Source organism: Heloderma suspectum, chromosome 4 (assembly GCF_057233095.1).
Source record: "Heloderma suspectum isolate Gila_16-S chromosome 4, 16-S_ref, whole genome shotgun sequence".
Lineage (NCBI taxonomy): Eukaryota > Metazoa > Chordata > Lepidosauria > Squamata > Helodermatidae > Heloderma > Heloderma suspectum.
In genome coordinates this window covers 246243655-246271610 of record NC_139461.1, presented here as the reverse complement: position 1 = coordinate 246271610, position 27956 = coordinate 246243655, and the positions used below count along the sequence as shown (strand labels likewise).

Sequence of the window (27956 nt, the reverse complement as noted above, 5' to 3'; positions counted from 1 at the left end):
AAACCCAATCATACTCTTTTTGTATTTATTCAAAGCCCACTGAATCCTTTCCCTTTAAATTGCATTTGTTTCATTTCCTCCTCACACAATAACTAGGTGTGATAGGTCTCTCTTATACCCATTTTATAAATCATAGAATCATAGATTCATAGAATAGGAGGGTTGGAAGGGACCTACAAGGCCATCGAGTCCAACCCCCTGCTCAATGCAGGAATCCAAGTCAGATGGATTTGAGGAAAATGAGGAATTGAGGTTCAGACTAGATAGACCATGACATGACCAAGGGCACACAGTGGGTCCATAGCAGTGATGTGACCTGAACTCAGGTTTTCTAGAGCTAAGCCCAGTTCTGGGCCACAATGTCTCAATAATTCAACTTACAGATATAAATCCTATGGCTATGACTGTCACAGCTAGGCTACCTAGCTCCTCAGGCAATTCAACACAAGAGCCCTTTTTGTTTTCAGACATTTATTTTCACAGATCAGGTTCTGCAGATACGCGTTCAAAAGACTTGTAAAATAGCTGGCAGCACTTCAACTCCTCACCACAAACCATTGGCTTCTTCACAGCATGGGCTCCTCAACTTTGCTCAGGAAATTAGGCTAAAATCCTTTCAGCATTGTAGTTCCTGGCAAAAGGTTGTCATACGTAAACGCAATACCAAATTATCATAAACAAGAGTCCATAGAGTTACTAAGGGAATTCAGACCTGGTAGATATCAAAGCATTAAAGACGTTGTTTCCATGAGGTCTCGTCAGCTAGGGCCTACTTCAAATACCGGGGTAGGCCTAGTTAACGCCCCTCTTCTGACCACTCTTCCTGACCTGGACCTTTAGCCCATAAATGCAGAGAACGTCACAGGGGGCGTCGCTGCTCCTCCCTCTTGATTTGATGTCTCACCCTGGGTGAGATCCCCAATCCCCCCGCCTCCTTAGAATCCTCTCGTTCGCCAGTTCCCACCATCTCAAGCAATAAATCAGTGATGTGACATGATGCCTTCTCTTGCAGCTGTCCCAGATCTGAAGTTACACTACACGTAGGCATGTAATCAGTTGTAAAGTCGGTCTGCGCCAGGTTCCCAGCCTTGAGGTTTCCAACACAATCCTGGAGTCTAAATCATCCCTCTCTGATTTGGAATCAGACCCAGACTCCTCGGTGTTAAGGCCCTCTGTGGTGCTTGGGCCAGTCCCACCAATGACCTATAGAGCTACGACCTCGTAGATGAAAATCCCTGTTCAGATCTTCACCCCCTTTCTTCTGCCACAGAAAGCTCTGCGGCAGCCCCTCTTTCGAGGTTAGTGTCATGACCTGAGAAGAGAATGGGGAGAGGGAAAAGTGGGTGTGCCGGTGGGAGAGGAGGGGAGAGAGGAGGAGAGGCCAGAATCCTAAAACCTCTCAAACCCTGCCCCTTCCCCCAGCAGTGCAACTCTACTAGATAGACTCAGAGTGGAAAATAGTCTAGTGGAAAATACTGAAAAAAAGGATGGAGAGGTGAAAATCGCCTCCCGTCACTCCTCCTGCTTTGCGGGCAGCCAGGGGCAGTCCATCCAGATAAGCGAACTAGACGGTCGCCTAGGGCGCCAAGTTAAGTGGCATGTCAAATTCAAGGGAAACCCCCCCCCAAATATGTGTGCATACAGAGGGGATATGACCGAGGCTGTGGAGGTGAGCGAGGTGACACGGGATATCCTCCTGCTCAGCTGCTGCTTCCAGTTGGAGGCAGGGAATGAGAGGTTCCCCTTAAAGCAGCCGCTTCCTCTGCCCTTGGAGGGCTGAGGCTAGGGGCTGGTAGTGCCTTTTTGGCCATGTCGTCCCAAGGATGCAACTGGGACCCTTCTTCCGGGGAATCCGCCTGGGCATTGTGGATGGGACTTCTGTTCCTTTGCAGAGTGGACAGCTGTGCTCGTCTCCTTTGTTGTTTTTATCAGCCCCTCTGTGCTGATACAGTGCTTAGTAAAACAACAACAACACACACACATTTTGGGTATGTTTTATTATAAATGATAATATTTCTGCTTCTGAATATGAGCATGGGGGTGTGTGCGTGCCTCTTCATTAAATGGAAAACAGGGGCAAAAAGTTTCCCAGTTTACAAAAGCCCCACCCTAGATCTGCCCTTGGGATTTGGGGGTGGAGGTGCCGATTGCATGGTTCTTGAGCACCAGTTCCTGGCAGCTAGTCTAACGCCACCCCTGCTGGCAGCAGCCTGGCAGGGCATAGGATTTTTGGAAGCCTTTAAAATAAGACACTTCTGTCTAGCAGGCAGCAATCTAGTAGCATTGCACTCTTTTGCTGCAATCCTATACACACTTATCTGAACTCAGCGGGGCTTATTCCTGAACAGAATTGCACTTCAGATGCACTTAAGGTCAGCAAGGGAGGCCCTCCTCCGAGTTCCCCCTCCATCTGAAATGTGAAGGCTGGTGATGGGCTGGTTCAGCAGTCCAGCCTGACATATCCAAAGCTACTGCTCTGAGTATGTGCGGAATATTATGCTTACGCTTGCATCTGACAAAAATAAAGAGACGGGTGACATATTGCAGGTTACTACCTGTTTTTAACCTTGATCAGATGCTGACAAGCTGGAACTGGTTTGGACGAAAAAGGGCCATGCTGATTTGACAGAACTTTTAAGAAATAAGAGGAGAAAGTGTACTGAATGAGGGTGGGGGGAAGATGGGAATTAATGGGAGAGATTAGTACCAAGGGGCCCAGTATTCCAGTAAAACTGAAATGAGTGCTACAGCTTCAGTTCTATGTTTTAGGGATTCAAACAGATGCTCACAAAAACATGTATGCATATATTGCTGATTCTATGTAACAAATATAGTATGTACCACAAAAGTTGCACAATGGTACAAATGAGATCAATTTCACTGAGAAAGAGAAGGCACAAGAACTCTCACAAAGAGAAGAGAAGGATATAAAAGGAGGGGTAAGAAAAGGAGGAGTTCAGTAAGCAAGCAAGAAGAGACGACCTAACACAATTCGCCCCAATTGTGTGAAGATCTTTGGTTAAACACCTTTTAAGAAAGACTCTCTGATCAACAGACTCCAGGATGGGGCTGCCTGTTCCGTCATTAAAAGCCTTGGTCTGGACTGACCATAAAAGTCCAGGACCTGCTTCCACTGGAAGACCAGAGGACTGGCCATCCCCCTTTGCCGAAGGTGTAACATTAGCCATGCAACAGCGAAGAGTTGGAGCTTTTGTGTGCAATTGAGTTGTATTATTTGGTCACCTTGGGGCGAATGCATCAGATTTGTAATTAATACAACTGAGTTGTACCTTTTCTCTTTTGTGGTCTGGATTTCTGTTCTGGAGCACATGGTCTATAAGTATAACCCTTAGGCTAGTAATGAGGGAGACAGCCTTAACGGTGGTAGCTTTATGGTGATGGAATGCTCTCCCTACAGAGGCTTACTTCATCCCTACATTGTTGTTGCTTTGGCTCAGGGCTAAGACTTTTAAAAATACTCCCAAGCCTCTTAAGATCTGTTATGATGATCTTAAGTTATGTATTTGATTATGTTTTGAAGATATTGTGGATTATTTATGTTTGTAAAGATATTTTGTATACTAGTGTAAAGCCCATGTTACCAGGGGTGCTAGTAGTCTGAGAATGCTTGGATGAAAATATGTTTGGCTTGTGACTGAAACAATTTTCAGGGGGCATTTCCTTCTTTCCCTCCCTCTTCCTCTCTCAACTTTCCAGTTATATCCCACATCAGCTTCCCTTCAATGAGCACCCCAATAATATGACCTCTTCCCACTATATTAAAGCAAGCCTCCCCCTGCCATACCAAATGGGGTCTTCCAACCCAACTCCCTGGCTCCCTCCCTCTCATTCACCCACACAATTAGTGTCCCTCATTCCAGTAAGAACCCCCTCCCATTATATGAAATCATAGACAGACCCATGTCTCCTCTGTCTCCTCTGTTGCAGGGAAAAGGGGTGTTCTAAGCCCACACCCAAGAACCGCACCCACTTAGGCCTGAAAAACAAAAGGTGAGATGGAGGGAGGGAAGAGAAGAAAAAACACCGCTTTTCTCTCACCTGCCCTGAGTCGGAGCCATCCAATATGGTGGCAGTCTTGCATCCCACCCACTCCTGCCACATCACCCCAACCACTATCCCCCCCCTCTCTCTCTCACACACACACACACACACACACACAAATACACAAACCCCACCCGCATGCAGGACTTAACGGGAGGGACAGCAGCATCCCCTCCCTCCTCACTCTCTCTGAAACAATACAATTGGGGAGACCTGTGACTGTTGCCCCTAGCAACTGTCCCACAGACTAGCAGTGCCCTGTGAAGCCTGCCTGTGAAGCAAAGTGAATAAAAACAAACAGAGGCAGAAGCAGAAAAAAGGAAACTGGGAGGATACAAGTAATGGAGGTTGAAAACATGATGTTAGATCAGACACTGTTTGGCACAGAGCAAATAAACCATCACGAAACCATAGAACAATAGGAGACTGTTTGGTGAGGAGGAAATAAACATATTGTTTTGCTATTAAAACACAAGCTTTAAACTTTTTCAAAGTTTCAAAATTTTCTGCATGTCTACACTGCTTAAGCGTCAATTAAAAAAAACCAAATGAGCAAAATCAGTCTGGTAGACCTCTAGTAATAAGCATTACACTACTGTATTCTTATATAGATTTTAGTCCCTGTGGTACTGATGGTGGCTTTAGCTCCTGTGATTTGCTGGATTGTAGCTCCTTTTCTTTGCATATTATTCATTGTGTTGGCACTTGTATTTGGGGGCTGAGTCTTAGGATTTTAAAAGATTTGTAGGTTGGACAAATTAGTTTTAGCCAATTTTATAATTTGTACTATGCCTAAAGAATTTAAGGGAGCTATCCTAAGGCCCTTAGACACCATTTGAGGGGCCATAGGATATTTTGGATTCCCAGATCCCTGCTCCACCCCCTCACCCTCACTGCCAGCATGGAAAGAACTGTGGCGGCTGCTCTCCAAGTTTGGGAACTTGACCTTGGAAGAGGAGGAAAGGGGGCATATTGGTGGGCAGGGAGGGGAGGAGACAGGATTGGCCAGGATATGAGCTATCCTGAGACCTCTCCAGCTTCCTTCCCTCTCCTTCGAAAAGCCCCAGCTAGATGGGCAAAAAAGCCTGTCTAGCGAAAATGCAGGGCAGGAGGACAGATTGGTGACGATCACCTCTGCTGCACCACCTGTTCTGCACTGGATCGTAAGTTTCCGAGTCTGGAGGCTTACGATCATCGAGAGCGGAAACAAAATGATTGTCCCCTAAATTAATTAATTAACCTCGCTTGTGATTGTCCAGGTCACTAGAAGCCATGTCAGCATGAAATCCAATGAAGGCAGAAACACATAGTCAAGAGATGGGTAGGCATACCTGTACGTTTATTAATGACACTCTAAGCTGATTGGATGGATCAACAAAGGCAGTCTCAAATCAGCAAGAGTACTAAAGAGATGGCTCTTGTACTACTACTAATCAAGGGTTGTTGTTGTTTTTAGCATACTGACAGCTATGCTTCTATTCAAATGTTTTTCTCTATCCATAATGTTCAAGGTCAACATCTTCATCTTCATCTGGCTGGACACCTCCCCTGAGTCAGGAATTCAGCCAAACCTCAATTGTTAATAAAGAGAAGCACATTTCCAAAAGCAATTTCCATGCAGAGGCAGAAGGCTGAATGAACTTCTGTGCCTTAATGCCTTTCCCGAGCTGCATAGCGAAGGCAGAGTGCAGGGAATGTAGTTCCCTTGCAGTCAATTAGCAATGAGACAATAAACTTTCATTATTAATATGCTCCATAATAAATTGCTGGTGGTGAGGCTGATGAAAATTAAACCTCTCCTAAATGTAATCTGTCAAAGGGGGCCTCTGGATGAAATTCACTGGAAAAGCCATCTCACAAAGCCCGGCTCACTTGCTGCTTAATAGATCCGTTTGGCGTTCCAGAAAATAGATTCACATCTAAGCTGATCTGTTGGACATCTTGATCATGTACATTTCAGAAACATGTCAGTACTCATCCAGACATCAGGCTGGAGCAGGAAAAGTTTGCTTGTCCAGGGCACTGTACAAAGTAACCAAGACTTAGACATTATTGTGGGTGCAACATCACCCACTGCTGGAACATAAACAAGCTGCCTTATACGGACTCTGACGACTGGTCCATCTAGCTCAGTATTGCAGCCCCCTGCAGATGTGTTGGGCTACATCTCCCATCATTCCAAGCTAGTATGGGGCCCTTCTTGCTAGCTGGGAATGGTGGGAGTTGTAGTTTAACATAATCTGGAGGGTGCCAAGTTGAGGAAGACTGGTCTACACTGAAGTAGGTCTACAGGGTTGGTTCCTCCTAAGATTTACTAGACTCTAAATCTAGTAATCTTACTAGACTCTAGTAAGTCACGAGCTGCCTGATAATCGAGCAGCCTCCTGCTGCCCTGATGGACTGCCACCGTGTGCTGTGATAGGGGTGGCGGCAGCGGCAGCGGCAGCAGGATGGGATGGGAGCCAAGAGGGAAGCTCCGTGGCATTTCTCTCTCAGCTCCAGCCAGCGCTGTCCGAAGAAGCTTCCGTGGTCATGTGGCCGGCATGACTGAACACCGAGGTGCACGGAACGCTGTCACTTTTCCCGCCAAAGCGGTGCCTATTTATCTACTTGCAATGTCTTGCTTTCGAACTGCTAGGTTGGCAGGAGCTGGGACTGAAGACGGGAGCTCACTCCGTCACACAGCACTCGGGTCTCGAACTGCTGTCCTGCTGACCTTCCAGTTCAGCGTCTTAACCACTAAGCCACCGCGGCCCCTATGATGACAGCTATATCAGCCATTAAAACCAAGTATCGAAATAAAGTGAACTGTGAACCAGACATTCTAATTTCTGTATCACAAAGTGTTAAACCAAGATTTTCAAAAATAATGACACATATTCAATCACACTGCTCTCACTAAAAAGATGATTATTAATAATATTTTTAGTGAGAGCAAAAAGGGTTTGCTCTCACTACATTTAAAAAAATTAAAATATTGTTTCATCTTCATCTCATCCTTTTAAAATTTCTGTTACTTTCTATTTTGGGGGTATGTTTTATAATATACATAATATATTAGTACAGTAGTACAGTTATATAATTTATAAATAAATACATATACATATATTGGGGGTGCATTCTCAAAAATTCTTTACTGACAGGGGTGCGTGATCAAAAACATTTGGAGATCACTGCTCTAGACGGACAGATTGGCTCCAAACTGATTTTCATTTGCTCCAGAGATGGTCTCAAGGCACATCATAACTGCTCTGCTACACACAATAGCTCACTGTTCAACAAATAGCAATTTGCTGCACAAGGCAAAGGAAGCGATCCACCAAATATTGCTGCTGCACATCCTCATTTCCCTTTTGTAGGACTTGCACCCATGACCAGAAGTACTTTGCTAGGTCCAGACAAGGCTCCTGTGTCTTTCAGAATTCTACAGAAAGGGAAAATTCTTCCAGGTGTGACTTCTACTGTCATTACAGCAATGTGGTAGGAAAAGCTAATGCAATTCTCCCTTTATGCTACTCCTAAAGGTGCCAGGACAAATTTGGTGCCAGGACAAACCTGCCAGGACAAACTTCCTAACAAACTTTGCATTCATAGAGCATGAGAGATTGCTACTTAGCAAAGATTTTGTGGACGCAAGCCCCCCGTTTAAGATAAGTCAGCCCACTTGATTTTTTAATTCTATCTAATATTCTGAATAAATGCTCTCCATTCAGTTTCAACTGAGCTTAAATTCATGTCTTTACCTACTCAGGACTGATTTTCAAAGTCTCCCTGAGCACACAGTGCCAGGTGGCAGTCATTCCTGGCCAATGACCCACAACCCCTTGGGAAATTGTCTGAAAAGCATGACGTACAATGCGTCACTGCTGCCAACGTCAGGGGAAGTGGGCCTGTCTGGCCAGCTGGCACTGCGCAAACGGGAGAACAACAAACCCATTTACTTTCTGCCCCTGCCCAGTCAGGCTGCTCGGGCACTACGTGAGCCACCAGGCCTGTGCCTCCGCATCTGGACAGCTCCTCGTTGCTGAGAGGCTTCCAAGGGAACTGTAAAAACCAAGTGTGGCAGGAGATTAATTAATTGAAACTGAGGACATCTGCTGTTAATTAATTCCCCAAAGCAGAGTTAACTCTTTCCTTGCATACTGCCTGTCTGCAAGTTTCAGAGCTCGCAGCCTTGCTGTCCTGCCAACATTTAGGCCAGGCCTGCAGCCTTGGGTTGGGGAGAAACGTTCAGTGGAGGCTGGTGGCTCCAATGTCGCTGGGGTGGTGAATCCACTCTGGGTTTCAGTCAGAACTCTAAAGGAACTGTCCAAGGTGTGAACTTTAGAGTTCTAACTGAAAGCTGGAGTGGATTCACCACTCCACTCACATCGAAGCATCAGCCTCCACTGGATAGGTGACTTCTGGGCAGAGGTAGAGTGATCAGGTGCAACAAGCGCAGGATTCCTGTCCCTCGACTTGCGGTACAGAAGGGGAATTTCAGCAAATGCAGCTTTTCACATCCCAGCAGCACCGTATCATGACAAGCTGCACCTGCTGGCATTTTCTCATCTCCTGGTAAAACTCAGGTGTAAATAAGAGGCTGATGGAGAGGCCGGCTCTGGCCCCCAGTCAACAGAAAGAAATGCCACCCAAGGAAATGCCAACCAAGGACAAGAGAGTTCCCATCTCTTCCTTTCTTCCATTGTAAGAATGGGGGTAGAGCAGAGGTTTTGATCAGATTTCACAGAATGTTATACTGTACTCAGATTTCATCAATTAAAATTGGAGCGTTTATTTTTCAGACAGATGTTTCAGTGCCTACCATTTACGGTTGCCAACTTTTCAACCAGCCTCTTTTTAAAAGGTCTTTTTAACAGCAGTGTGATGTGCTGAAATTACCAGCAGCAGAGGCTGGTGGCTCTGCGGTGAGTGGGGCTGTGAATCCATTCCGGGTTTCAGTCAGAACTCTAAAGGAGCTATCCAAGGAAGCACCTTGGATATTTCCTGTAGAGTTCTGACTGGTTCTGCCTGAAACCTGGAGCGAATTCATCTCCCTACCCACATCGGAGCCACCAGTCTCCACTGATTACTAGATGATAATAGGTGTGTTCCCCTTCTTGCACACACATGTTTAACTGAGTGTGTGTGGGGGGTAAACAGGACTGTGCCCCTGGTGCTGACACACCCGCTGGCCTTGCCCCTCCAGCAAACACGCACACAGAGTTACGCATGCAGGACTCCTCCACTCCGTTCGGAATCCTAAACAGTCAGGGTTCCTGATGGCAAGGAAGAGCCCCATTTGTATAGGGGCCTCTGTTATTAACTTTGAACATACAGCTACGGGGGCGGGGGGGGGATGGGCAGAGGCTGCCACCTGAATCACAATTAGGTTATGACCTTTGTTGAATACAGGGTGGGAGAATATCTGTACATCCCTACAGACTGGGAGATGCTTCACTGCTGATTTCCACAGATCAAGCTGCAGTTAAAAGCACAAAGGCAGGGCAGCTTTTTTTCCTGGTTGGTTGGCATATCTGCCACTAGTCCATTACCTGCCTTTTCTACATGAGGATTTTAACCTGCCAGTTTACTGAGGCGTCTGCTTCTGGATTCTTTGTGGGATTAAGATTGGCTTCTTTACACATTTTTTCCCAGGTTTTTTTCTTTTTCTGCTGTTCCATTACACAACCACTAGGTGGTGCTGTTGGTATAGAAGAATTGTGCAAATACATGAGGATTCTATAATGCCAGTCAGAAAAATACCAGACTTTCCTCATTAGAAACACCACCACCACCACCACAGTAATGGTTGCAATGCATGGGAGAGGCTCTGGAGGATGACAGCATCATGTAAAGGACCCACAAACTACTGTGAGTGAGGAATCATGAGCACACAATAAAGGCCTCATGTTGAAAGGCTCACCAGATTGGGTGATAGCAGGGGTGTTGAACCTCAGGACCATGGGCCAGATTCAGCCCACCCGGGGTCCCAATCTGACCCTCCAGGGTTCTCCAGATGGCCACACCCCCTTCTCCAGTCTCCATTCCATTTCCCTCCAGTGCTGATCATTTGGGGGTTTTGCGGCTTCTGCACATCCTCCCTCCTCGATTCTAAAATGGAGAAATGCCTCTCCTAAGACTTAGTTACTGACAGTAAGAGCTCTAAAGTAAAATCTGCTGGTATTTTTCGTATTTTGGCCCTCACCCTTTTGCCCTGCCCCTTTTGCCTTTGCCCTGTCCACCACTGGAATGCGGCCCCTGAGAGCTTCTCTGTGTTGCATAATAGGAACAACTCTGCATGCTTCCAGACACTAGGGGGTGATAGAGAATGTCCTCTAGCTTGACCAGTTCCTATTTCCTGCTCCCTCTCTTTCATCTTCCTTCTTCCTCCTTTTCTCCCTGCCTCTACAACAAGCAAGCGCCACGCAGCTGTCTTCCTGAAGGAAGCAAGTAACCATATCTCATGCCTTTGCTCACTTACACTCACACACGCAGCTTTAGGGGGTGCTAACAGTGTTTGCGTTAGCCTTCTCTGACGATGTGTATAAAAGCACTAATTAAGTTGATTTGAACTTCTTCTAAACTGGCTCTAGCCTGCGTTTATTGGCTCCAATATTAAATGCTGTGTTGCCACTAGGGATGGCGGAGAATTCCACCACGGATTCCAGTGAGGCCGGATTCTTTAGAATCCTGCCCCCGGAATCTGTGGTGAAACGGCCTCTTGCCCCCCCGCGGAGTCCCCCCGGGACGGTACTTACCTGGGGCGGTGGCGGATGCGGTGGTGGCGGATGCGGCAGCGGCAGCTCCGGCGGCTCCAGCAGTGGCAGCTCCGGCGGCTGGTCTCCTGGCTGCCGCTGCCATTGCTGTCCTGGCTTGCAGCCGTGATAGGGTATGTAAGAATTTACGTAGCCTATCACAGCTGGGTAAAAAACAAACAAACCACCCAGCGTACGCAAATGGCAGCGGCTACGGCAGCTGCCATTTGCGTTCCCTATTTTTTGCCGATTTATCTTACGTAAATATTTATGTAAGATAAAACGGTGAAAAAAAGAGGAACGCAAATAGCGTAGTGGGTGCTATTTGCGTTCCCCTTTTTTTCACCGTTTTATCTTATGTAAATATTTACGTAAGATAAATCGGCGAAAAATAGGAAATGCAAATGGCAGCCGCCGTAGCCGCTGCCATTTGCGTACGCTGGGTGGTTTGTTTGGTTTTTTTACCCAGCCATGATAGGCTACATAAATTCTTATGGACCCTATCACGGCTGCAAGCCAGGATGGCAATGGCGGCGGCAGCAGCCCGGCCGAGGCCGGCCAGGAGACCAGCTGCCGCTGCCGGAACTGCCGGCCATCGAGGATTCCAGGGGGGAGGACCGGATCACCGCCCCCACCGTCGAGGATTCCGGGGGGAGGGACGGAGCGCCTCCCCCCCACCGCAAAAGATTCCGCGAAAAGGTAAGTGAGTTTCGTACATCCGTAGTTGCCACGCTTTCTCTTTATGAGGCAACCAGATGTTCTGTGAGTCACACCAGACTTTCCAACACTCTGAAACTGAATTTGGCCTTTGGGCTGAAAGAGGTTCAACACCCCTGGGTTACAGTGACTTTATGCTCCTCCAAAGATGAAGGAGATAAGGCTAGTCGTGTCTCTACCCCCACTCCCTCATTGCCATTCCGTAAGAACATGCTTCTGCTGCTGTTGAAAAGGTTTTTTGGTGATCAGATTATTTATTTATTTATTTATTTATTTATTTATTTATTTCGTTTCTTACTCGCCCATCTGGCCGGTCACCTGGCCACTCTGGGCGATGTACAGCAATACAAATAGTTTTAAAACAATAACATTCTACATTAATCCATCATATTTCTAAAAATACCCTAACCCACCCCAAAAGCCTGCCTGAACAACCACGTTTTTAATGCATGGCGGAAGCTCATTAAAGAGGGGGCATGGCGGAGTTCCACAGAGTGGGGGCCACCACAGAGAAGGCCCTCTCCCTTGTCCTCAGCACCCTAGCTGTCCTGGCTGATGGGACAGAGAGAAGGCTATCTGAGGCTGATCTTGTTAAGCGGCCTGTCTGATGTTGCTGGAGGCGCTCCTTAAGATAGGCTGGGTCGGAACCATATAGGGCTTTAAAGGTCAAAACCAACACCCTGAATTTGGCCCGGAAAACAACTGGTAACCAGTGCAATTCCTTCAGCACCGGAGTGATGTGAGCACAGTGGCAGCTGCCTTTAAAATGTTGGCTCATGCCACATACTGCAGCTTAATTGGGAATCCTTTGTCCAACCATCCTCCCTCCCACCTGATGTGATAAGCCAGTGTCAGTGCAGCACAGACCCAGACTAAGCTTTTCTACATGAGGCTGTTAATCTACTGTATCTTCTTTTGGTTTTGTTGTGGAATGGAGATCTGAGCGCTACACGAGGAGCGTTTCCTTTCCTGCTTTTCTGCTACATAACTTCTAGGTGACACAATGGTATAGCAGAATAGCCCAAATACGCAAGTGAAAAAAGCATTTTCTTTTGCTTTTACAATTAAATACCGCATTTTCCCTCTATAAAAAAACTTGCTGAAAGTGCTGTTTAAACACAGAGGCAAAACTGGATGGTCACAACATCGTCTAAAGAACTGGAAAACAACCATGAGTAGGGAATGATGAGCGCACGATAAATGGCTTGTGTAGAAAAGCCCTAAGAGAAAAGACCAAGAATGCAGGAACCAACCAAAATAAAGTGGTGGGGTTATAGGTTATGAATAAACTTTGCTATAGAGCAGGAATGTGTCAGGACTTAGTCAGGACTTCTCTTGTTACTCTGGTGGTGCAGGACAGAGAAGTGCTTCCCTGTTTCCCATGCCATTGGTGTAATATAAGACAGTCTACCCAAAGAACTAATCACGGGAAGGGACTTGGAAAATGCCCACATCACTTCATCTGCTTTGCTTCTTATCTCCTCTCTCTGAATTCAGAAGAAGAAAGGGGAGTTAGCACCAGTTTCCCAGCCCCTTGCAGCCAGCCAGCTACATTGCCCATGACCCACCTGTTTCTCAGCCTCCTTCACTAACATGAATTGCTGGAAGAATGAAAGCCTTGTATGCTGTTGTTGCTGGATTCAGTGGGGAAGAGGCGGGTAGAAACAGAGCAAAATTAAGAGACTGAGGGAAGGAAAAAAGGGGGCTGCAAGACGGTTATCGTGTTTAGCCTCAGCTAGTGATTCAGTTTTTCAAATCAGGATTATTTACAACTCTCAGCACAGTGTTGGTCCCAGATTTTGGGGGTGGGGGGCTTGGACAAGATGTGCCTCCCCTCCTATGTAGGCCACCTCCTTGCCACTGTTTTACCACTGCACATTCACTTGCCCTCTCTTTCTGGGCCCAATCTGCTCCACTGAACAGAAGAACAGGACAAGGCAAGTAGGGGCTGCTGTTCCTTCTCCTTGCTCTTGTCACTGTGAGCTTTTCTACACAAGTCAATTATTGTCTGCTTGTCATTCCCTACTCACGCTTGTTTATGGGTTCTTTAGATGACACCATGACCCTCTAGTTTCACTTCTGTTTTTAAACAGCACTTTCAGCGAGTTTTTTAGAGCATGGAAAATGCGGTATTATTTGTGAAAGTGATTCCACTTGTGCAATTGTGCTATTCTGCTATACCACAGTACCACCTAGACTCCAAGAGGCTATGTAGTGGAAAAGCAGAAAAAGAAATGCTCTTCATGTAGTGCTTGGGTCCTTTCTCAAGGAAGCTTGGCCGGCACCTACTTGGTTGTCTTTTATATGCCAAAACCCTTAAAAAAATTATCCCAGACTTTCTAAGTACTTTTGTACAGTCCACCTCCTGCTGTTGCTGCCACTCTTTTATGCTGTTTGATTTGTGATTATTGCTTGTTGTATTTTATTTGTTTTACCATGTTATTCACCATCCCGGAATCAACACTGGAGGGAGACATACATTTCTGAAAATAAATAATACACCAATAGATGTGGCTCTATTAAGTTGTCCTCCTCCCCTCTTCCATCCTGGTTTACACAATCAATTACCACAGTTAACCAGGTGCCAAACCCATGAGATCAGGCCAGTACAAAGCAGCAAAAGAGGAGGCAGCCATAGGGTTGAATCCAGTGCTGCCATTCTATGAAGGGGATCCAGCGGAAAGTCCCTGCTGTGGGGAAAGGGGCGAGGAGGCAATCTTTCCGATTCCCCACTTCCCTCTGCACTGCTGCCCATGCTGCTCCTCAGAGCCCCCTATCCCACCAGTGGACTTTTTCAAGAGGCACAGGGGAAAGGAGGAATCGTGAAGATTGATTCCCCACCCTCTCCCGCTCAAGCACAAGTGGATCCTGGCTGAGCACTACTCTGGATCCAACTCATTGCTCCTCCCATACCACCGCATCAGCAGTCTTTCTGCCCATTCTCCTCCCTTGCTTACTGTGGGGCAAAAGTAAAGTTCTGATCTGGAGCAGAGTTGCAAAGGCCCTGGTGACAGCCAGCAATCCTGTTGACAGTTACCCAGCGTAAAAGAAAGATGAGACAAGACAAGAGCCCTTTATCCTTTCAAGGATCACTGGTTCTCTTTCTAGACAGAATAAATCTGTGATCCACCCGAGGCCTGTAAAACTGAAGCGAATTCTGGCATTGTTATCCTACAGAGGGTTAAACTATAAATTTGGGAATCTCAGTTTGGAACTATTCTCTCAGCTCTTCATTGAAAACCAACTGGGTAATCTGTCCCTCGCCCCCCCTTTTCATCTTGTGTTTAGTACGTAGTCATCTGCCTCTGCCAAGGTATTTTTAGGATGTCCATGAAAGCTAATTAGGAACATGTTATCATGTGTGTAATTAATTAGCCAACATATTTCATATTTTGTAGAGTTCAAACTATTTATTCTTTCCTAGCAAAACACCCATCATTATGGAAGGAGGAAGGCCCGTGGTTATTTGGAGGGACTCAGTGGTGGAGGAACGGAGGGAGGAGATGCATCCCATAAGTCAGGTGCAGCCTGAGCAAGAGAGGGGGGTTGGGGGAAAGGCCTAGAGAGCAAGTGAGAGGTGCACTTGTGGAACCAGGCCTCATCTGGCCTTCTGATTTACAACGCCAGTGGACGGGCTTCTTCTTTCTTCTTTGATTTAAAGATACATATATATAGAAAACATTTATCAGCCTCTTTCAGGCTCCTCAGTACTTCCTGAGGAGTCCCACATTCACAGACAACTGGGATGCTTCCAGGCAGAAGGCTCTTGGTGCTAACACCCAAAAGGCATTGTGCCACCTTTTTTCCCCTGAACAATTTTTTTTTTTCTGTTTAGAAAAAAGACAGAAGAAATGGTGGGAAGCAGAGGGCCACAAATCAAAGATGTCCTTGTCTGGACGTCCTGTAAAATTCCATGAATGAAGCAGGGCAAGTGCACGATAGAAGCCTTGTCTGGAAGGTCCGCTGCTCTTCAGTTGTAGAACATCTACTGGAAGTTCACCAGTGTGTGCTACCGATGGACAATATTTGGGAAGGCAAATTGTGCACATAGCATCCTACTCTCAGTGCTCGCTCAGGACATTGTGAAGACATCAGCAGCCATTTCCTAGTCACTTCCTCTCTACTCCCTTTTTCAAAACACTGGTGGGGAAATATGAACATCAGCAAGGCAGCTAAAGATGGAAACTGTGCCATGCTGCTTCCAATTCCTGTACCACACAAGTGTGTACACTCTGCTTGCTTGCTTGCTTGCTTTTCTATTTTTTACTGTGGATCCTGGCTCAGGGGAATCTTCTCCCCATTACTATCACTGGCAGTTTGTTAAATAGCTGGCAGAGATTGAGCCAGGGCTGGTGAGCTGCCAGCAATGGCTAATTAGCACCATAAGTGAGGCCTGTTTTTGGGAGGCTGAGGAAGGGCTTCAGCTTCCTGCCAAGGATGCAGCTTGTCTGGACCAACTAAGGGCTGATCTAATGAACATGGTAAAAACAGTTCTCTTTCCCACTGATTTCCATCAGGCCCTCTTACCTACTGAGGTCTTCATACATGGCCTTTTCTCACAGTATGTGATGAAAATGAGGCTTATATCCAAGAGACTCCTGCAGACACCCTTTCTAGGCTTGGAAAAATAATTCCATCCACATACAGAACTAGGTGTAATGAAGGAAGGTTCTAGCCTAGTTTAGTTTTCTACATGTAGGCCTCAGTGAGGCTTAGTGGATGTAGCGTGCGTGCACACACACACACACAGAGGCGCACGTTGTCATTCGAGCCTCCACCCACCAAGGTACAGCCCAGACACACTTTGAGCTCCAGGAGGCCTAGTAGTGGATGATCAGCAAGTTTGGCCCGCTGAACCTGGATGCAGGATAAGCATTCAACTACTAGACCAAGCCATCATGCAATGCTAAAGAATTAATAGATGTGCAAAGTTCACAGTGAGGGTCCTGAGTCAGAACTGCTCCCACGCAAACCCCTCCAGGGATGCACACAAAGAAATCGCACTGTTAACACGTCTTACATGTTGCACAATGGGAAATGGCACAACACAACCTAACAATAAGTAAGTAAATCAATACACATTGAATTAGTAGGAATGAGAATCGGCCTGAACTGTCTCTTCATTCCCTGCTCATGGGGCACTCTACAAGATCTGATGCTGCAGGACTTATGGTGTCAGTTGTACCGTTCAGTTATGTTGACCATTAATCTCGTTTTGTCCAACGTGAAGGAAGCTAACCTAGGATGGGTAATTTAGTTATTTTTTAACTGCTCTGGAGAAAGGAAAACAGGGTGCGCAGTGGAGCAAGAGTCTAGCTTAATTGGAAGTAATCCTGCTTTGGGTTGTTAATGATCAAGGGCATCTAAAGCAGCCACAGCTAAGGGATGTTGTGCTGCTGGAGTTACCACTTCTCCTAAGATTCGTAGTTGCTATTGCTGGTCCAGTTGCCAAGCATCATTGCATTTACTGCATATCTGAGAATATTTCCAATTGCGCTAATTAAGTATTACCTTAAATTACTCTTTACAGCTCCCCTCCTCTCATCATTTCCCCTTCCCTTTAAATAAAATGTCAGTAATAGTTGCTGCAGCAGAGAGCAGAACTGAAGTCATACTGTCCAAAGCCAGGAGTTTACTATGCCACAAGGGGCTGGATGAAAACGGGGGTGGCAACAGAGGTGATTGATCTTGCATTTCTGCATGCAAACTAGCTAACATTTTCATACATGTAGCTGGTGTTCCTTCCTCAAATCAGATGCAGCAGCATAAATCATTCAAAGCATGCAAGTTTGTATGGAAGCTAGATCATAATTTTATTTGTGAGTTTCAGTGCTTTCAAGAAATTCTGTAGCTGTATGAGTGTATTTTTAAAACGACTTCATTTGAATGAATTTCCTAGCTCTTATTTGTGGGGGATCAAGTCTAAAATAAGTAAATTAGGATGCCACAAGAGTTCAAAATCCAAAGGCTACAGGAGTTATAGGATTTTGAACCAGAACTTGATATATCAAACCATTACTGGCACAGAGATATTTTGCCAGTCAATATTTAAGAAATCTCTCTCTCTCTTACACACACACACACACACACACCCCCACACACACACACCCTACCTTCATATGTAATGTGAGAGATACACTCCAAGAAACGTATCAAGAAGCTGATTCATGCTCTCACTTCCCTGGTAGCTACAGTTAGGACTGTATCAGAATTCTGGAGTTCTTTCTAGCTATTCACATAATCTTGAAGAGATATCTAGTGAGACCGAATTCAGATATTCTTATGCAAGCTTCATTTCCTGCCTGTCCCCATCTGGAAGAACAGCTACCCCAAAGGTCCTTCAAACAAGATTTTTTGTGTGTGCTTGGGTATGATAAGTACAAAATACACACAAGTGCATCAACTTACTGACACTAGCATGTGGTTCGTTTCTTTGTTTGTTTATAGAAACAAGCCCCCTTGGGCATCATATTATGTACAAAAAGATCTCCACTGAAATGGCCCTTCCTCACTGGTGTGCAGTAGTGGCCAGTATGCAACATAGAAGAATGATCTGGGTCAGAAATGAAAAACTTTTATTTACAGTAACAAATAAAAACGAGACAAAATATAAATCCTTCCCATCCTGAAAGGAATTGGGGGACTCAGTATGGCAGGGCTGCCCATCTCTGGGTAGGTACCAGGTGTCCCACCCCCTGGCGTCCCAAGACATGGTACCAATTTGAATGGCTCACTCAGGAGGTTGTCATGTCAGCAGTTCGAGATCTTGCCGACGGGTTACGAAATATACTTGTGCCTTTGAGTCAGGCCTAGTTTCTGCCACTTGTGCAGCAAAGGGCTGGATGCGTCTGATCTCAGAAGCTAAGCAGGGTCAGCCCTGGTTAGTACTTGGATGGGAGATCAGAGAATCAGGCTTCCTGCACTGAGCAGGCGGTTGGACTCGGTAGGCCCCTTCCAACCCTATGACTGGAAAAGGAAAGGAGCAGCAACTTCTCTTGGCCTCTTCCACACAGATAAGGCACATCCCCCAGCCTGTTAAAAAGCCTCTTCAAAGTATCTCTGTCAGACAGTAGAGACAGCTAAGCGGCTCTCGAATGAGTGTGTACGCAGTGGAGAGTGGCGTGTACTGGTCTCATGGGACTATCCAATCTCAACACTGACGTCCACAGCAAAAGGATGACTAACAGATTGGTACGGGAGGTGGGCAGGGCTGAGATTGGATTCCTCTTAGAGAGTTCACAGAACAGGTCAGCTTCTCTTAGCTGACAAAGGGATCCTCACCAATCCATTTCTCATTGAGTTAGGAGCTGCTCTGAGGCTTTGGTCTCCTTCCGTCAGGCCACTGGAAGAATCCAGCTATAGCTACAGTGCCGAGGATGGGCCTAGAGCAGCTGCATGAAAATATTCCTTCTTGGCACACTAGGCTAGCTGCCATTCCCTTGGGTGCCTAAGATGCTCAGTAGCCAGCCAGGAGGCGGCAAGACAGCCAACTAGCTGGCATCAGTCCACATAAAGCGCTGGCAGCCAACCAATTAGCATCAGAGCTAGAGAAGTGTCCAGCAGCCAGACGGCAGCAGGACCTGTTGGCCAGTAGGTGGCACAGTGTACTAGAACACTAGCCAAGAAGCAAGCAGCACAGCATTTGCCCATGATCTTTGGCCCTGTTATGACTGCTCCAGATTCCGGCTGTGCAGCTATTCTTCTTCTGCTCTTGGCTCAGGCAGCAGGAACACTGCTCTTCCCCAGCTTCCATTAGGAGGAATCTGGTGGGAGGGGAAAGTGAGTGAGTGAGTGAGTGAGTGAGAGAGGGGGTGGGGGAGAGAGAGGGGGGGGAGAGAGAGAGAGAGAGAGAGAGAGCGCACATCCACCACTTGTCCTTCAAGAATCCCGCAAATCTTTCATGTCAATCTGGAAAAAAGAACTGCTTGTTCCCAAACAGTTTTTGAGCCTAGGGTTTTGGTTCCAATAGAGTCAGTGCTGTCATCCTCCTCTGGGGCTCTTCTCCTGCTCCAAACTGAGCTTCTTTGGATCCTGATCATTTGATGGTGGGGGAGAACAGTGGAGAGTTCAAGATCAAGTCTCTCCCTGTCCACCCCACCCCAGCATCGCACTCAGGGCCCCTATTCAGGGAACGAGATCTGGCTCCAGATTTCAGGAAGAGAAGCACAGGCCACAGCACTCCATGCAGATCTCCAGGCAGTCAGCTGACTCGCAGCATGCATCAATAATGCCGCAGTCCATGTCACAGGGCAGGTCGCAATCGGCGCATTCCCCAGAGCCACAGCAGCAGCAGCAGATGCAAGAATCCTCGGAGCTGCAGGAGCCACAAGTGGCGCAGTCCAGCATGATGTTGCAGAGGGTCAGGAACTCGCAGAAGAGGCAGGAGAGGATGCAGTGGACACAGCAATCTGGAAGCAGAAAGAGGAGAGAATATCAAAAAGCAGGCAAAAGTTAGCCAAGCGTGGGAAGCTGAAGTAGTTCAGGAAGAGAAGTGATTGGGCCAGAACTGGAAGGCAAGACGAAATGGAAGGCAACATTGTGCACAGCTGGAGCACAGCAGTATTCTGCAAAGGCATCACTCCCAAGTTCTACTGACACCAAAAAGAGCATTAATGTTGAAACCAACCAATTCCATTCCGACATTCCAAGGCATCTACAACCAGCATGGTGACGGTACTTTAAAGATCCTGCAGATGCTAGGGCGAGGGCTTCAGAACACCCCAGCCCTGCCTCCATGACTCATAGTGGGAACTGATGGCATATTAAGTGAGTGAGTGAGAGTGATTCTCTGGGAGGTTACAGCTAAGAGAAGAGCATCACTTTGGCAGTTAGGAGATTGTTCTTCCAGACTGACAGCTTCTAGTGGCACTACCATTCAAAAGACATTGTGCAGCTATTGCATCTTTCCCTCCCTGATGGATTTTCAGTGGTAAGCAAAAACATGGAAGAAGTGTGGGAAAACACAGGAGGGTTTCAAATGGAAGAGGGCATCTGGATCCCCTGCAAAATTCTGTGAATGAAGCATGGTGATTGCATAATAAAGGCCTCATCTGGAGGCGCCCCTGGTCAGTTGGAGAAAATTAACCATAACACTATGTACAGCAAAAGAAATTGTGGCCAAGGCCTTCTCTGGGAGGATACTGAAAATTATCCATCAAATCTCTCCCAATGCAGATCTCAGCATAGGCCAGATGTCCTACAACTGGCACAAAAGGAGGACAGACAGAGAGCATAGATAATTCCAGTGACCTGCTGGGACGAACAGCCACTTGACTTCTATTGCAGAGGTGGCCAGCCCACTTCAGCAGTCAGAAAGATGATGTGCAATTACAAGGTCTGGTTTGGAGCTATCTTTCCATCTATATCTTCCTTCTTAAAAACAACACACACCCTGCCCCCCCACATAAACTATGTCTTAAACTATGCCCTAAACACATGAGCATCTGCTTGCATGCACTCATACCATTGCTCGCTACTCTTTCCCATGTCTACCTTGCTTTTTAGACTGCAAACTCTTTGGGGGAATGGGCACATTGTTTTTTAAAACCATATGAGTGCATAGTGTACTTTTAGGCCTGAATTCTCCAGTGTGGTGCACGTGAGCCCCAATGTGTCCACAGAAACCTCTCTTGGTGCCCATCAGCCTCCTTGCCCCTCCTGATTTTTATTTTATTTCTTAAGATTTTTTTTTTAATTATTAAATGGGAGGCTGGCGTGCTGAAAAGCAAAGCACTGCCCTCCAGCACTATCTTTATTTGGGTTCGAAAGAGTGCTTTTGTCTTTTAGAGCTCTGTCTAGTACTTAGGTTCTTGAGCAAGTTACTTTTCTTTTAGTCTCACTAGTTTTCCTTCTGGGCAATGAATGTTTAGCAACCAGCCATGCCCACTATGACAGCCATTTTATGAATGAGCAACCCTTCCCAAAGCAGCCATTTTGTAGGAGCACCCACAACATCTTCTCAAAATTCCAAATGTGCCCACTGACCCAAAAAGTTTGGAGACCCCTGTTCTAGGCATTGTGTAAATAATCCATGACCATTCATGTTGGAAGGAAAGGTGGAATTACAGAAAGGAGAAATGGGATTAAATCTCCTGACCTCCCCATATTCAAGCTTAGAAGGCATTCCCTAAACATATTGTGCCTGTGACTGGTCAGGCAAAATGGCTCTGTAAGCAATTCAGCATGCAAAACCACCCCTCAGTACAGGTAATGCTCTCTTGTTCTTGTACAAGGGCCACACAACAGCTTCACAGTAAAGCAAATAAGGATATGTCAGCACAGGAAGCATCTCCCACTCCTGATTAGTGCTTTAGCAGACAATGGGAAGTATAGGAAGACGTATTGCCTCTAGCCAGAAGAAGTATGATGTGCCTACATCCCCTGTAAAGGCTGCATTCCCCACCCCCCATTTGCCATGTCACTAACCACTTACTCACTGGCGCAGCTGCATCGCAAATCAGCATCAAAATATGCCAAGCGCACAGGCTTGGATCCAGAGGTAAGTTTATTCATTTGTTTATTTGCAGCATTTGTATGCAGCCCCATGTCATAGCGTTCCCTGGCTGGCTTACAATAAACAAGTGTAGGAAGCTCACAGTAGGAAAGTGTCCCATCCCCTCCTCCTTCACCCTGAGGCCACATCTGCCTGCCAAAGCGGAGGGCCAAATAAACTAGTATTTTCTTGTCTGTATTTTCTAGTATTTTCTTGTCTGCTACAGTTCTACATGATCAAGTCAGAAGAAACAGTCACAACAAGGGTTAGGTACTTGGCATCCAAGATGTTAATAAGCTACAAAGTGACCCTGAATTTTCCAGTTTAAATTGAAACATTTCTGGAAGTGGCAGGTATAAAACTCAACAGTTTTCCAGGCTAAGAAGTTCTGGAGAGCAGTAACAGATGACATGATAACCAATAAGACAGCTATGCCCATTCCTGGACAGGAACAGCTTGACCACGGTGATCCATGCATTGGTAACCTCAAAATCAGATCACTGTAATGCGCTTTACGCAGAGTTGCCTTAAGGCTGGTCCGGAAGCTACAGTTGGTGTAGAATGCTGCAGCCAGGTTGGTAACAGAAACAGCTTATCACCTGCACATTATACCTACGCTGAGAGAACTGCACTGGCTGCCTATATGCTACCGAGCTCGGTTTAAGGTTTTGGTATTTGCTTAAAAGTACCTAAACTAAACAACTCAGGACCAGAATACTTACGAGCTCACCTGACTTCCTACCTGCCTCTTTGGCTGCTACGCTCATCAGGAGATAGCCCCCCGGTGATGCCCAAGATTTTGTAGGTCTGATCTATGACGGCTCAAAATAGGGCCTTCAGGATCGTAGAGCCCACTCTCTGGAACTCCCTACCACTACAAATTAGACAGGTGCTGACCTTTCTGGGTTTTCGGCACCTACTGAAAACATACTTTTCCAACAAGCATCCCAGGAAGGTAATATTGTCTTATGTATATAGTAATATACTGTATTTAATTATGATCTTATACTGTACATTGTTTAGAAATTTCTTTTAATGTAAGTGTAAATAAATGCTGTTTAATAAATAAATTAATAAATTAATAATATTTACATAACACTAATCATATACAGACTAGATGATTCATTCTTGGAAAAGTTGGAAGGCTCACAATCTTATGACATTGTATTGTATATTGTATATATTTGAGTAAGCTGGTAAACAAAAATATCCATAAAACAGTTTAAAAGATTTCATTGACCCAGGAAATACCTTGCAAAGGCAAGACATATCAATCCATGCCCTAACAGGTGCTGGGAAAAGTCAACACCACCACAAGACCTGGAAATAGCATTTTACTTTCAGTCATCATTCAGCCCTGCTTCTGTCAGTTCCTTGCAATTATAGTCCCTCCATAATGTGCCTGAGTTTGTTCTCATATACATCTGCCCAAGGGAAGAAGGGATTATGAACTCATAGACAAGAACACAACATAATAAAGCTTTAGAAATACACATGTCATTGATTTCTAAAGGCATTTATACTTGAACTACCTGAAAGCATTTTTTAAGAAAATCTGACTAGTTTTGGAGGGGGAGGGAGGAATAGCAGTAAAAACATATTGATACATTATGCAGACTATTTTTTCTACCTTAAAAACTATGGAATAGTTTCCTGGATTCCTGTATTGAGCAGGGGGTTGGACTCGATGGCCTTACTATTCTATGATTCTATAATTCTATAACTCTAATCAGTAACTATAAAATATTAAAGAATGGGGAAAGGTACCTTCCTGTGCTTCAGTAGGGATCTGAGAAGATGTAGATTTGGAGCTGCCTTTGCTCTTTTTACTGATCTGGCTGTTGATTGAGTGATGTGACTGTAGCTTCCGGTGTGGCTTCTGGGAGCTGGATAGTGACCTGAGTTCGGAACACAAGACACCATTCCCAGCCTCGCCATTGGAACTGCCAAGATCATGCCCAGCACCATTCTTCAGCAGAGGGACACAAGTTGAAGTTGGAGGAGTCCGGAGTGTTACTCGACTATGGGGCTGGCCTGTTGGGGGGAAAAGGGCAGAAACAAAATTGAGCATAATTGAGCATAGTACCAACATAATTGTGGCAGAAATATAACCAGGACTCCATATTGAACTCAAAAGGGCTGAAATATGTGCAATTCCTGTAAACTTACTCCCTTAGAGAACGTAGCTTGGATTTCCAACCATTTGTCCCTCCACATTTTGCTTTTAGTCCCTCCCTTCCCCTTTCTGTACATTTCCTTTCATCCACATAATAAGTAGCAAATGAAAACACAAACCTTGTATATCCCAGAACATCAACAATACAGGCAAATAACGCGTCTTGTGCTGCATGTATTGTTCCCTGTACAAAATACAAACTGAGTTTTGTGATTTGAGACTCTAACAGTGCAATCCTATGCATTTCTACTCAGAAGTAAGTTCCACTGAGGTCAATCAGCCTTACTCCCAGGAAATCAGGTTTTGGATTTCAACCTAAGTTATTTTACTTATTTATTGTATTTCTATGCTGCTCCATAACTGAGATTCTTCGGGCTGCATACATAAAAATTATAAAAACACAAGAAAACAAGAAGTATAGAAATAAAATATAAAACAGCACACCAGAGAGATATCAATAAAAAATACAGTCCAGTCTTAAAACTCTAAAAACCAAACAATCTCAAAATCCATTAAAAGTCCCTCTAAAAAGGACCCTTAAAAAGCCTAAGAGAATAAGTCTTCACCCTGCATTGAAAAGAATACAAAATAGGTGCCAGGCAAGGGTCTTTCAGGAGGGAATTTCACAATCTAGATGCTACCACTGAGAAGGACCTTTCCCTGTTAGCCACTTGCTAGATCGCACTTCACGGTGGCATATGGAGAAGTGGCATATGGTGGCCTCCAACGATGGCCTCAAGGTCTAAGTAGGTTAATGTGAGAAGAAGTGATCCATCACTTGGTCCCAAATGGTTTAGAGCTTTAAGGCCTTTCAAGGTTTTTTTGTTGTTGTCCTGGCATTGTTTCTTAATAAGTATAAGAAAGTAGAGGGAGGGAATTACAGGGATTTTGGCTTGTATATTTCAGAAATCAATACACAATCTAAAGTTAATGAAACCCAACATATTCCTCAGGGAATAGTATTCTAACTGATGGTTTTCTCCTACACACCTTGGGTAGTATCCAATACGACACGAGCACTGACGTAAATTATGCTGCGCTAGCAAAAGGGACTTTAGTGCAACCCCAGTGGCATTAGCTGGTGCAATGGAATTCCCTGAAAAACTCATCGTGCCAGCTAACACCATTGGCATTGCATAGAGGTCCCTTATGCTAGCACAATGTAATGTACATAGCACTTGTGTTGCATTGGATACTGCCCCCTTTTATCACAATCATGTCTGAAAACTGAAAAAATATATATACTAGTTATAAAGATGAGGATGTGTGAGTAACACCACATGCATTCATACTTGAACATTCATATACCAGCAACATCTAAGGCCTGAGGAGTGGACATTTTCCATTATCGTCCCCAACCGCCATCATAAATCACCACTGCCTTTTAAAGAATCTTATTACGTGTCATTACGCATTCATTCTCATTTACTGTTGGCCGCTTTGGGGACCAGTCATAAGGGAGAAAGGAAAGTTATAAATACTTTAAATAAATAAATATGCCCACAGTAACCAAGAGGCTATGACTTCCAAAATGAGAGGATGTTGTACTGAACACATGTGAGAACTGAATGCATCCAATTTTCATGAAAAGTGAATGTCCAAATGCCTAATGTAAGTGTCTGAACAGCAATGGGGATTTGAAAAGCCCACCCAAAACTTATTTGGATGTAATTCAATTTTACTTCAATAGCACTTACGTATTAAAAAAAACTGCAGGGAGGATCACAGCTGAAGACAAAAACTGAAACCACACTAGCCCTTGGAGCCATCTGGCAAAAATTTGCTTGAGTGCTGCAGGCATTGTGGCCTCCTGAAATCATTGTTCGTTCTTCCTTGGGGGTGGCGGGGAGGAGAGGAGACCTGCTTTGGGTTCTGCAGGCTGTGTGTGGAGCCTTGGGAAGTATCCATCTTTATTTTATGCAGCTGCGCTCCCTTCCCTGGACACAGCCAGACAAACCTCTACTATGAAAGGCATGCAGGAGCTGGGGCCTGTTATCCCCTTCCCCCTCCAATCCTCAACCACAAATCATGCAAGAATAAAAGAATAGTTATTATAGATCACTGTCTGATTGTGTCAACGTCGCTCTATTTGCTTCAGTAGAAGTTACATGGTATGTGCGGCGGGGGGAGGCAAGGGCGCACAAAGGTCCTTCGCTGCTCTGCCACGTATACAGCCTTGCCAGATTTCAAACATGTACTCCGGCCCATCGAGAAGCAAGAATGTAAGCAAACTTGTTCTGATCTAAATGGCAGTATACTATTAATTTTGGGAGGCAAGAGCCTAAATAACTGTGGTTTGGTGAACACTCAGGATGATATAACACTGTTACTTGAAATGTAAATGGATATGAAATCAATTTTAAGAGAGAGATGGGAAGTGAAGTGAGAGTAACTTGCCTAAAGCCATCAATAAGTGGGTAGCAGATCTGCAGTCCTTTGTTTCAGGTCTAAATCTAGTATTTGGATTATAGTTTAAATTATCACATGGCCATGCAGGGCTTTATTTTTAAAGCCATGCAGGGCTTTATTTTTAGTTTTTTCTGCACACCACATCAGCACACACACATAACAACCACGAAGGAGCGTGAACTTAGGTATTCATGAACACCAACTCCCCCAAATTTTAGCCAAACCCATCGCCTTCTAAAAACAGTGGCTATGGAGGCCAGGTCTCCCTGTAATCTGAGCACTACAGAAGTGATCATCATGTACATAAAACTTATGATGCACTCCTAAGATTGTAATCTCATAAACAAACTGCAGCTTGGCATTGCTCACTGGAATAATCATTTAAATTATCTTGGCCAAGGAGAATATTTTGGGGAACCCAAGCACAATTTCAACCAGCACCTAGTTTTCATCTTATATGCTGTGTCTAGTTTTCAGTTTATATGCTAATGGAGTCTAGGCCAGGATAGAGCTAAGCAAAAGGATGAGATTGGCCACAAAACAAACAACACTGCCCCGCCCCCCGCCCCCCAACTAGGACTTGTGTTTTTCCTCTGCTAGACTTTACATTTCTCTCCTCATTCTGATCTGTAAACAAGCAGTGATTCAGCAGAAAGGCTTGAGGGCAGAAGGCACCTTGAGCCAATCCTGGGAACAGAAGCTGCATTCTCTCTGGGGTGTCAGCTGGACAGGGCTTCTGGGCTTCTGGGACGAAAAGGGCCAGGCTGAGTCATACTGAAAGCATCATGCACAACCTTTAAATACAAGATGTTTCTTGTCTCATGAGACTGAGGAGCCAGGCAATGCACAGTAGGTGGCCAAAGGACAACCTCTGTTTCTCTACTTTGGGTAAGCTGTCAAAGGGTATTAAGATTACACAAGGTTCTATTTTGACTCACATGGTCTCAAAGAGAAAAGAAGTGGGACTCTAGATATTGGGAGTCATAGCTGCCATTTCCTTGAGCTGAGCACAGAGAAGAGGGCTGACTGACCTGATTTTGGCCCTGCCAATGGAGACATTTGCCTAATCCAAAAAGGGTGATCTGAGCATGCAAATTGAACTGAACTACTTCCTTCCTACTGTTCTCCCACACACCTGCGTAGGAGGAAAAAAGCACTGTCCAGTGATGCCATTCACCAGTGTGGTGGTGATGGTTGAATATGTCCTTTGTGTTTACATCCTGCTGCTGCAGAAGGAAATGTACGGCTCATCAGCGCCCATAATATCAGAACTGCAAGGCAGCTAGTCATCCTTGTTCGTAATTTGTTCCAGTGCTCAGAAAGCATGTGAAGTCATTAACATTAAGAAAAGAATGGCAGACAC

The 27956-nt window shown here is 45.4% G+C and overlaps 1 protein-coding gene across 2 annotated transcripts in view; it reads right to left on the bottom strand.

The window, feature by feature from the left end:
• Positions 1 to 18071: 18071 nt before the first annotated feature.
• MDFI (MyoD family inhibitor) overlaps positions 18072 to 27956 on the bottom strand; it is a 70799-nt gene continuing 60914 nt past the window's right edge. For both annotated transcript variants that reach the window (XM_084853123.1, XM_084853122.1), the window contains exons 4-5: positions 23776 to 24042; positions 18072 to 19924 (exon numbers count right to left, since the gene is read on the bottom strand). In XM_084853123.1, the coding sequence (XP_084709249.1) occupies positions 19668 to 19924; positions 23776 to 24042 (524 nt within the window). In that variant the 3' untranslated portion in view covers positions 18072 to 19667. The remainder of the gene's footprint in view (positions 19925 to 23775; positions 24043 to 27956) is intronic.